General features: G+C 39.0%; 1 protein-coding gene across 1 annotated transcript; it reads left to right on the top strand.

The window, feature by feature from the left end:
• The first annotated feature begins 3,168 nt into the window (after positions 1-3,168).
• On the top strand, positions 3,169-8,554 carry LOC103367074 (tumor necrosis factor). The gene is made up of 4 exons (XM_008294989.1): positions 3,169-3,617; positions 5,036-5,066; positions 5,175-5,249; positions 6,093-8,554. The coding sequence occupies exons 1-4, from the start codon at positions 3,402-3,404 to the stop codon at positions 6,512-6,514; spliced, it is 744 nt and encodes a 247-aa protein (XP_008293211.1). The 5' UTR covers positions 3,169-3,401; the 3' UTR covers positions 6,515-8,554.
• Positions 8,555-11,642: the final 3,088 nt, after the last annotated feature.

Below are 11,642 nucleotides of genomic sequence, written 5' to 3'. Positions count from 1 at the left end.
GTCTTTGTGTTTCTCACACATTTCTAGCTTAAATCACTGCCACATTTCAAAGATTCCCTCCAGAGAGATGTGACGACATGTAAAGATATTCTGCTTGAAATGACAAATGGTTCAAAGTTCTTCAAAGGTTATTCTCTCCTCCTCTCCCATGAAAAAATATGCACTCTAAATATGCAAATAGTGTTTATTTAAAAGTTTAAGCACAGTGAACAGGAGATTTCAGGATAGAATAGAATTGAATTGAATTAATGGAGTTTTATTGCCATACATGACAGTACAGGCACATTGGAATTATTGTGCATATGCATGAGTCAGCTTCATATACAGGAAAAAATCTAAAAAAAAACAAAATAAAGAAAGGTAAGAGCAGCAGCAACAAAAAGAAAGATACAAATATATATTATAAAAAATAAAGTAGGTGCACAGAATAAAGCAAGTACACAAAAATAAAATAAGTGCACATTATTAAAAAGCACTAAGTATAAAAAAAGTGTTAAAAGTGAATACCCTAAAAGATAATCGCACATATTTTTGTGATATGGGAATTATATTGCACTTCCTGGCTTGTCATATTGCACATGTTGGTTTGAAACAGATGTGAGATGGCCATGGTAATATTGCACATGAATGGACTGCACTTATATAGCGCTTTTCTACCTTTGCGGAACTCAAAGCGCTTTACAATGTGTTTCTCATTCACCCATTCACACACCAATGGTGACAGAGCTGACATGCAAGGCGCTAGCCTGCCATTGGGAGCAACTTCAGGTTCAGTGTCTTGCCCAAGGACACTTCGACTGTGGAGGGGGTGGAGATCGAACCGCCAACCTTACGATCAGAGGACAACTCTACCACCTGAGCCACAGCCGCCCACACGAACAGGGACATTATGTGCGGGGAGATGAGGGGAGGGGTGGTCAGTGAGGGGGTTAGTTGTTAATTGTCCAGAGTGTCTATGGGTTGTGGAATGAGCTACTTCTTCCCCTCCTTAATGTCCTGAGCCACGAGCCTGACAGTGGCTGGAAAAAAGCTGTTGTTTGAGAGGGCCCGTGCTGATGCTTTCACACTTGCAGTGTCTCAGGTTGTAGCCTGAGTCCACCCACCTGAACAGAGGATGAGCTGGATGGTGTTTGTCCCCGAGGATGCTCTGTGTTCTCCTCCTGCAGCCCTGGGTATATATTGTGTCCATGGAGGTCAGAGCCGATGACCCTCTCTGCAGTTTTGATGACTCGCTGCAGCGATTTCCTCTCAGCGAGGGTGGTGTTGCAATCACACATCGCACTCATTCACACTCACCACTGTTTATGAGGAAGTCCGAGATCCAGTTACAGGTGGGTGTTGATACTCCCATGTCTGCCAGCTTAGCAGTCAACTTAGCTTAGCTGTGGACCATGATGGGTTTCCATACCATTGTAGCTGAGATATCACAGAACCCTGCTTGTACACACAAATTCCATACAATTCAGTTTTATCTATGTAGCACCAATTCAACCACCAAACATATGTCATTTCAGTGCACTTCACATAGTAGGACGAAGACCTTACAATATACTATACAGACAAACCCAGCAAATTGAATTATCCTTGGTAACAGTGTAAAGAAGAAAAGAAAAAAAAACCTTTTACAGGAAGAAACCTGCAGCAGCAGCATGCTCAGGGAGGACACCCATCTGCCTCAACTGGTTAGGATGAGGGTTAAGGAGAGAGACAACAGGATAGCAGATGGAAATCACACAATGTATAACAGAACGAAAATGGAGAATGATACTACATTTCCTAACCTGAAGTTACTGCTGCAGGAGATGCATGTGAAAGCAAATTCTGCATATGAATGAAATGAATGAAAAATAATAATTTATTTATCCCAGAAGGGAAATTCAATTCAATATGTGCACTATATGCATGCATAGGGACTTCAAATAAACGATGCATGATTTGTTCTGTCTCATCTACAATAATTGTGTAGATTCCTACACAACTGTTGCTCTATTGGTTACACTAAATGTACAGTGAGGTTTGCACTTGCTCTTACAGGCTGACAGCTGTTACATCACTGCAGCTCTCTATGCTATTGTGGCATTATCTTCACTCCCTCCTACTTTTTATCTGCAGTCTGCTTCATCCACCATTTAAAGTCTATTTCTCAACACAAATACACACTTCTTGTTCCTGACAACATCACAATATTTAACTGCTGACAGCAGATATCTTGTAAAGTTTTTTTGGTGAACATTATTGCACTTTTTTCTAATATGGTCAGAATTATGTGGCAACTTGGGCAAAAAATGCAAGAGCAGTATTTCCTTATGTGGCATGTTTGGTGTTTTTGGGACCTTCCAAGATATGTGAATTTGAGAATTCCTATTAAGAGCATCATGGTTATATGCATTGCTACCAAAAACCAAAGGGTTATAGAGAAATTATAATACTTTAATACATTTGTGCACTTTATCCTGCAAAGCTCTGTCTGTTATCATGGCTATATTTTGCTTGGTGGTTAATATGCTTCTCCAGATGCAAAGCTAACTTGATGGATGAATTTTTCTGTGTTTTGTTATACAGGGAGGTGTGATGTCTTCGACGTCGGTAATGTACAATAAAATAAGAAAGAACTTAATCCTGAAGGAAATTCTTGTGGCAGATACTGTGCAGAAAAATTCACAGCAAGAGCATAAATGCGGTGCCTAACAGAACAACAATAGGATAAATGCAAGCTAAAATAAATCAAGAATAGAAAGATAAAATGAGTAATGCTGGTAATGATGGCTTGTACAGAAATCCACTTATACAGTGTATTGCAACTTTGAATACTTTGATGTTTTTGAGACTGGTGTTGAACAAGGTAGTTTTCTTATTGTAATATTGTATAATGCTTCTAGGAAACGTCATAAGAAAATGTGTCTCGTGATTTATTATGACAAGTGTCTGACTTTGCAGTTTGTCAGGATGTTCGATCTGCAGGTAGGGGAAGGCAACTTTCTGTATGATTTGATATGAAATGTTCCTTCATGAATGAAGTGAAACAGTCCACCGGTCTAATCTGTGCAGCTGTTAGTAGAGGTGTGTGCTTCTTCATCACATCCCAGCTTAAACTGTCCCCCTGTCCTGGTGGGCTTTGTCTTTAACAGTGACTGACATTTTAAAGGTCATGTGACCAGAGACAATATAAATGTGCTCCTCCGAGCCCTGAGTTGGGTGCTTTGGGTGCGCACCGGCTCCCACGACCAAACTAACCAGAGTGTGTCACACAACAAACGAAAAACGAACCCTCAGGAACAGGAAGTTCGAGTCGGTGAAACTCGTTTAAATCGAGACTCCCTGCCGGTGCGGCGGCTCTCAACGTGGGCGACAGAGCAGATAAATGCAGCTGCTGGGTAGGAGCAGGCAGCTGACCCAGAGCCATGGAGGAATACGACTTCTACGAAGTAGGAGGTGAAGAAGAGGCAAGACTTCATCGGCAGAACACTTCGATTCAACTTCTCATTCAGAAAGTGGCTCGACTTTATCGGATGGCTCAGTTTATAGCCGTGGCGCTTCTTCTGCTGATTTCAGGAGCACTGGCTTTACTGATCACCGTGGGACTCGGAGGGCGATGTCACGTGTCCGCGGACCAAAAGGTAACAACACACCTGAACACTCCCTAATCCTTCTTCTGTCGGTGCGGTGCTAGTAAGTAAAAGTTTGAGTGAAAGTGCGCCATCGGTGCCCAGGTGAAGTTCGTTAGGATCATTCTAAGTCAAAGTGTATTTCCCCATACGATCCAAAAGCTACAGTCTTTTTTTTTTTTTTTTTGCAGCGGCGCGGGTTCGATTCCAGCCCTTTTCTGTATGTCATTCCCACGCCGACTGTCCTTCCAGTTTGTCTTCAGCTGTCCCTTTAAAAAAAAAAGAAAAAAAAAAAAGACGTAAAATGGTTGATTTATTAAAGAAAAAAAAGACAACTGAAAGCGAACACAATGGAGCCACATTAAGATTTACTAACAGCCCGGGGCAGTGTTGCACCAGCATAATGCAACATACTAAACATTAAAAACCACGCTGGACACCAAACGTTGTCTGTAGCCACAGCAGCTCGATGCAGGATGGAGTAGCTGGCATTTCAGAGCAGATGTCTGTTCACTGGATAAAGAAAGTTCAAAACGTTTGTTTAATCTTTTCACTATATAAATCTGAAAATGATGTCAACAGCCACAATTAAAAAACAAACAAACAAAAAAAACAAACAAAAAACCCCAACAACAACAAAAAACATTGTTTTCAATAATGAAGTGGTCAATTTTGTTCTATCCAGTGTCAAAGCGAAACATTCTTTAACATGATGTGCCCCTTTATTGTGCACTTTTCTTTTGATCTTGTTTGTTTTTATCCTCTTTCATACACAATTTTTAAAGATAAAAAAAAAAAAAAATCCTACAGCTCTTCCAGTTCAACATCTTTAACACTGTTTTCTATTTGCAGCCTTTAAGCACAACAAAATTCTTGTAACACTACTTTTCTCCCAATATCTGTTCAAGTGTAAAAACATCATGAAGCACTGTTTGCTTCCATATAAGCCAACAACAACATGCATCACTGTTTTCTCTTTATAGCTCTTCCAGATCAACAACCAATTGTAACACTGTTCTCTTTCAGCTCTTCATGTGCAATGACACCATGTTAACACTGGTCTGGCCTTTGAGAACTTCATAACTTCAATAACAAATATTTAGCACTACAATGCTGTACAAAAGTACAATTCTACACACAGTGTGTCCTTTAATTGCATACATCTGCAATTCTGCCATATCTGCACAAATCCACATGTAAACTCATCATGTCATATATGACAAATGTGAATTCATTATGCCATTTGTATCTGTCTGTTGCAGCTAGATATAGATGTAAATTTGTATGTGATCAATACATTTCATCTTATCTTTCCTCTGAATATTTTATAGTTTTCTTTTTATATGTATCACTTTATTGTATTTTTATTTCTTGTATCATTGCTGTTATTTATAACAAATTTCCTTAAGACTGTGTCTGTTTTCTCACAGGCCACGATGATAACCGACAGCAATTCATCAGGTAAATATGTTGCTTAGTGACATGGTGCAATCAAAAGCTGTGTGGATTTCTGGTGAGCAAAAGACGTTATTCATTTGTACAACAGATATGTTTCTGTTGTTGTTACAGGTATCAACAGCCAACGAGGAACTGAAAGATTTCAAGCCAACACAAACATCAAGAATCCAAGTGCAATGTTAACAGGTAAAACATAGTGTATTAGCACAATGCTGCCAGGATTAGAGTTTCACTGCACTTCCCTAGAAAGGCCCTATTTCCTTTCAAAAAAAAAAAAAAAGCAAAAAAACAAACCAGTGAGTTTAGTGAACATATCCAACACAATGTAGATTGTAATAATTCTTATATGCTGGTGTTATAACACATACAAAACAGACTGTATTTTGAGCTGTATAATCATACTATGCACTGTATAGTATACAGTGTATGTCTGTTGCCCACGCAGATCACAGGGGTGTAAAGAAAGCCTCTTAACATGGGAAATGCACTGCAATAATCATAACAGTAATGAATCGCCGCAGGCTTATGACTCACAATTGGTCACACATGAGAAAGCAACAGGTCTTGTCTTACTTGTATGTTTTGTTGGGATGGTCACACTAAGTACTTATCTGCTGTAGTACTCAACTTTGTGTAAAATTAGTAGTATAGTAGTAGTAGTAAACCATGTACAAATGACTTTCCATAAGGTTAGTGTGCACACACTGTGACCTTTAAAGAAAGAACAAAGGGTGTCTTTGTAAGGGCCACTATGAGGCTGCAGACCAGCTGAACAGGCATCTGGAGTGTCTGCAGGTTTTGATTAGAGACAACACTACTAGGTTACTTAGATTAGTTCACTAACTAGTCAAATGAGGCACTGTAGAGTTTATTCATAATATAACTTTGCACACATTTTGCTCTTGATGGCAGATGATTATCTGCTTATACTTTAGTTGTCAGCTTAACAAAAATGTGACATACTTCATGTTATCTAGAAATGATGGACAATCATAAATCTGAGTTTTGTCTTTTTTCTCTGATCCTTAGCTCCAAGAGGAGGTGCCACTGATGGGGAATATCTTCAGTGGGAGAGTGTCATTCCACATGCATTCTGTCAAGGCGGCTTCAGCTACTCCAACGGAAGCCTTGTGGTGCCCAGATCCGGCTACTACAGAGTGTTCGTGCAAGTCACTTACGAGAGTAATGGCGAACAGTGTCCTAAACCTCAGATGATGCTCAACAACAAAGTGCTTTATGTCCCATATAGTTACAATAAGAATGTGACTCTCCTTACCTCAGATGACGTCGTGAGATGTAGCACAGAGCTGTGGCGTAAATCCCTGCATACGTTTGGCTTATTTTTCCTGGAGGCTAATGGCAGGCTACGTGTGACATCAACTTATCCTAAATTTATTGCTAGGAATGAATACCAAGTATTCTTTGGTGCTGAACTTCTTTCTTCCCAGTAAAACGATTGGACAGTCAGAATCACCAAAACATAATCTGAGGTTGTACATTCTCCTCCATGAAAACTTAAGGGAAGATACAGTGTAGTTTTATTGCTTCCTTTTACGATTACTGCTCATGACAAGTATACATTCACAAGTAATTTTTTTAACTGCGAGCAGCTGATAAAGTAACTAACATTATCTGTTTGACTACAGACTTGCTTTGCTCATTTAACTTAAAAGCTGCATTGTTTTTAACTTATTAATAACAGCTCACATAAGTATGCTGCTGTATACACTGATTTAAATATAATACACTATGGGTGTACACTTCTAAACAGCATATATATTATATTTTAAATATAGTAACAGGTAACATTTGTACCTTCACAGCTCTTTAAAAATATGCTACCTTTTTATTTTATATCTTTGGATAATAATAAACATTTTGTCATGATCTTAAGTACAAAACAATTAGTTTAATTAACCATCTGAGCCCCAAAACCCGCCGGCGGGTATTAAGGGCATGTTGTTATTTTAAACTGACCAAAATTACACCATTTTTTACAGTAAGAAATTGTAATAACAGAAAGAATTAATGGATTTTTAACTTTCCAATGCTCTTTGAACTAAGTGAGTGGCTTTCTTTTTTTTCTTTTTTTTTAATGACAAATTCTAAGCTAAAAATCCTTATACTTCCTCCATATCCTTAGATTCTAACCAGATTCTGTAAAAAACAAAACAGTCTTTGTTGCAACTGCGAAGCCATGATTGACTCAGCTGCGACTAACAGTCACAGGACAGAAAATCAGGAACTATTCAGTTGAACTGTAGAGGAGACAAGTATGGAAAGTAAAAATGTGAGAAGTATGGGTAGTGTGTAGAGCCACAATTTTTGAAGAGCCAGCTCTGTGTACTTAGAAAAATATTGTACTGTTGTATTGTCAAAATGAAGAATCGAGAGAATTCAACATTTGTATTTGGCATGTTTTGTAATTTATTTGCATTATAATGTATCATACTTAAGAAAAGACACCTCTGAGTTCTCTCTACTTCTAGCAATAGTAGTGTGTGGGGGGGACCTTGTGTTTTAGGCTGTAATTGTGTCATTTTGGAGAGATATCCTGCACTAAAATGTTGGACAGACTGACTAAGTGATTGGTCTCTGTCTAGACCACAATCATCTGGTTGGGTTTGACATTTAAAACCAATTGTGAATTGGTCATTGCATCTTTTCTTCACTCAGATGAAACATGAGCCAACCACTGTCATTTAAAAAAAGAGACATTACATGGAGCTACTATGTTTAAGTTCTTGGCAATAGAAAACAACTGAGAAAAGTATCTCATCTGTCATTATAGGAGATACTGCAGCACTGAATCTGAATGACAAGACTGCAGAAATATTTAAAGAACAGCATCTAAGGACAGGTTGGCTTGACGAACACTGACATAAAGATGATTGACAAGATGTGGTAATGAAGGATTTTGTGAATGAAAGGAACTTTGACATCATATGAAAGAAGAAGTAACTCGGATAAACAACCAGCATAAAATGCTAACCTGGCTGTACTAGTCAGAACTTTTTGTATGTGCCTTGGAAAGTGTTGCCATAGCCAACTGAACGGGTTTGATAAGGCAGGTTTGAAGAGTAGAAGACTATGCAGTTACCGGCAGGTTATCACACATAAACCCAACCCACACCCACACAGACCTGCTTTCATGATAACATGTTTGAGGTATGTCTAAACTTGCTATAGTTTTATGAAGTAAATATGCTTAAACATGCAGAACTATGTCAAACTGTGTCAAATAGGATAATTTCTCCAAGCTAAACACTCGCAACATGTATGTTTGCAAACGTACCTTTTATGCTGAATGTACTGCAAATGTAAAAAAGACAAATGCAATGTGAGGAACACTTGCCACGGTGCTGTCAGCTCTTGTCTTACAGCTCAGAGCTGCCTTCATTTGTGAATCTAAATGCTCTAAATGCTAAATGCTGTAGATCTGGTGATGGAATACAAAGGGATCAGTAAACCAGTCTTGTTTTTATGCATGAGTGAATTTGACTTCTTTCTCTCTCTTTTTTTTTTTAACCACGATGTTCATTGTAAACAGCGGAAAATATATATCAGGGGTTTCTCTTTTTTCATTTTTACATATAAGTATGCTTATATAGACTTATTTAACAAGCTTAAAGTTTTCTTTTGTTATTTAATTATTTAATGCATTGCTTGTGGGACACCCTGTACTACTTAAGTTGGTGCTATGTGAATTGACTTTTCCTACTTTAAAAGAAATAACATAATTTGTGCACTTTTATATTTCTGTTTGTGTATGAGTGAGTTTCTGAAATAAAACATACTACAAAAACTTCAGACACATGTTTGTTTGTTTTGTTTTTTTATCTTTCAGTGCAGAGCAAAAATATGTGATTTCATATTTGACCTAACTGGTGAATGGTCTAACTCCTGAGATATCTTCTTTAAGATCTTTAATCTATGATATCTTTAATCTGAGATACCTTCTTCAAGATCTTCAATCTATGATTAAATAATAAAGGAGTGAGTCTGTAATTAATCTGTTGTTGTCATATTTCTGTTCAGGCAGGATACAACCATAATACAGATGTTGTAAGGTCCCTGTAGGAATAGTTCCTGTAAATTACTGGCCACAAATGACCACTTACTCACCAATATGAATAACACTGTGAAAGGTTTTCTCCTATTTTGCTCCACCTATCTTACTACTGACTGAGTTTTGTTTCCACAATTATAGAAGGCTTCTAGGCATATGCAGTATGATTAATCTTTCCAGGAGGCCTATTTAGCAAGATGGGGAATCCACAGTAACATGTAATTGTAAATTGCTGACATGGAAACTTCAAGCCCTACAAGGATAAGTGAAAAAGATTTAAACAAGCTATTTGTCAGTGCATTGGGTCATTAAGAAGAGTGTGAATGTGAATGTATTAAAAACATATACAGTCTGTACAATCAATGTGATTAAATAGAAACTAATTATGTGGCTGGGATATTTAATTAAATTCAGTTTTTTTTTTTCCTAAAGCACCAATTTGTAAAATGCCAAGGCCATCTCAAGGCACTTCATCTAGTAAAGTCTTAAACCTTGTAGTGTGTTTCTGTGGTGTTCAGGGCAAAATACGTCAAACTTTAGTTTTGAAAAGTTCAGGTTATCCAAGTCACCATGTCTTAAAGACATGCTTGTAATTTCTCTGAATTGTTTCATCTGGCTTCATAGATAAATATTGCTGGGTGTCATCTGCATAACAATGAAAATGTATGCAATTTTGCCAAATAATATTGCCAAAAGGCAGCATGTACAGGATAAAAAGTGTTGGACCTAACACAGAACTCTGTGGAACTCCATAACTAATCGTTCTGTGCGTCATTATTGCTAGCCCGATTCTTTAGTTGGAAGCCCAAGAACAAACCGGAGAAATCTTCAGTTCACAGACGTAGAATTTATTTAGGTTACAGTGAGGCAGTGCTGGGCTCAGAGTGACAGAGGTCTCGCGAGAACTCTACCAGAAGGAGCCCCAATATCCAGAAATTATTTCGTTCATCTTCTTGGGTTGGGCCTGCCCTGAACAGAGGTTGGACTTGTAGGCAACCGTGGTTAATTGGCCGGTTACTGTGACGTGAACAGGGGTCCGTTTCACAAAGCAGGTTCAACAAACTGTTGAGCCAGATACCTAAATACTTGTAGTTATTGACGAAGTCGATTATAGATCCATCCAAGGAGATGATGTTAATTGGGGAATGGATCTGTGGGAGGTTTCTATTGAAGATCATACATTTTGTTTTTTTTGTATTTAGTGATAACAGATGGTACGCCCTCTGCTGTCAGTTAGTGGCAGTTCTGCCTCCTTCTCTCCTGGTGTGTGGCGGCGTGGCATGACAGGTGGAAGCAGTTCACAATCAGCTGATGAGATCAGCTGGGAGTGATTACCTGCAGCGTCTCCTCAAACGGATAGAAGCCTCTTCCAGACCATGACACGACGCCAGATCGTAAAAACAGCCTTGTTAGTCCTATCTGATCATTTCAGCTCTTCCGTCTGAGTGTTGGCCACATTCTAACCATTTTCTCTGTTCCAGTTGGAGCGCCTGTCTTCCTCTGCCATAACCTGGACAACCTGTCTACTGGATCCCTCCAGCCTTCCACCTGTCTGCCGCTGCCGCTACACCGCCGCTGCCACTCGCCTCTCTCCGTCTGCCTAGAACCCCTCTTCCTCACTATCCAGCCCCGGTCGAGTAATGTGCCTAGCGATGCTAGTTTAAATGACTGTGTTGCTGTTTGTTAGTTAGCCTGTGTGTCAGCAAGCTTTTCTGTCCATTAGTTATCCTTAGTTTGTATGTATCGTGTAATTCAATCAGTTATTCGCTAGCGCTTCGCAGTAGTTTTATTTTTCGGTTTCAATCCTTTCCATGCTCTGTTTACCTTGTTCTGGTTAGCGACTTTAGTTCCTGTAAAACCATTTATTTTATTAAAGAACATGTCTCCTGACTCTGTCGTTGTGCCTTGTTGTCCCGCACCTGAGTCTTTGTCCTGTTCGTAACAACAGAAGGTCTGAGAAGGCATGTTGGATGTTACTGAATGCAGTTTGCAGATTGGACAGTGCATCATTGAGAGAGGGGCTAGATGTATAAACAATGGTATCGTCGGCGTACAGATGAATGTGAGCATTGTCAACAGCTTGGGTTATGTTGTTAATGTAAATGTTGAATAGTGTTGGGCCCAGTATGGAACCTTGGGGGACACCTTAGTGAAGAGGTAGTGGGGCCGTGAGAAGACCCTCCATCCTTATGGACTGTAAGCGCCCAGAACAGTAGCTACTGAACCAGGAGACACAGGTTTCAGAGAGACCAATATTTCTTAGCCTTTCCAGCAAGATGGGGTGGTCAACAGAATCAAAAACTTTAGATAGATCAACAAACACAGCAGCACAGGATTCCTTGTTGTCAAGGGCACAGATAATGTCATTAACCACTTTCATCGTGGCAGTGTTGCAACTGTGGCCTGATCTAAAGCATAATCCTACATCCTAAGCACTGTGTTATTTCCATAATAGATAACAAGCTCATGTAAGACACTCCGTGATGAACTGGATGTGACACATTTTCATT

This window comes from Stegastes partitus, unplaced genomic scaffold (assembly GCF_000690725.1).
Source record: "Stegastes partitus isolate 25-593 unplaced genomic scaffold, Stegastes_partitus-1.0.2 Scaffold1013, whole genome shotgun sequence".
In the NCBI taxonomy this organism is placed as follows: domain Eukaryota; kingdom Metazoa; phylum Chordata; class Actinopteri; family Pomacentridae; genus Stegastes; species Stegastes partitus.
Note: the sequence above shows the minus strand (reverse complement) of the source record. Positions and strands in the feature narration are given on the sequence as shown.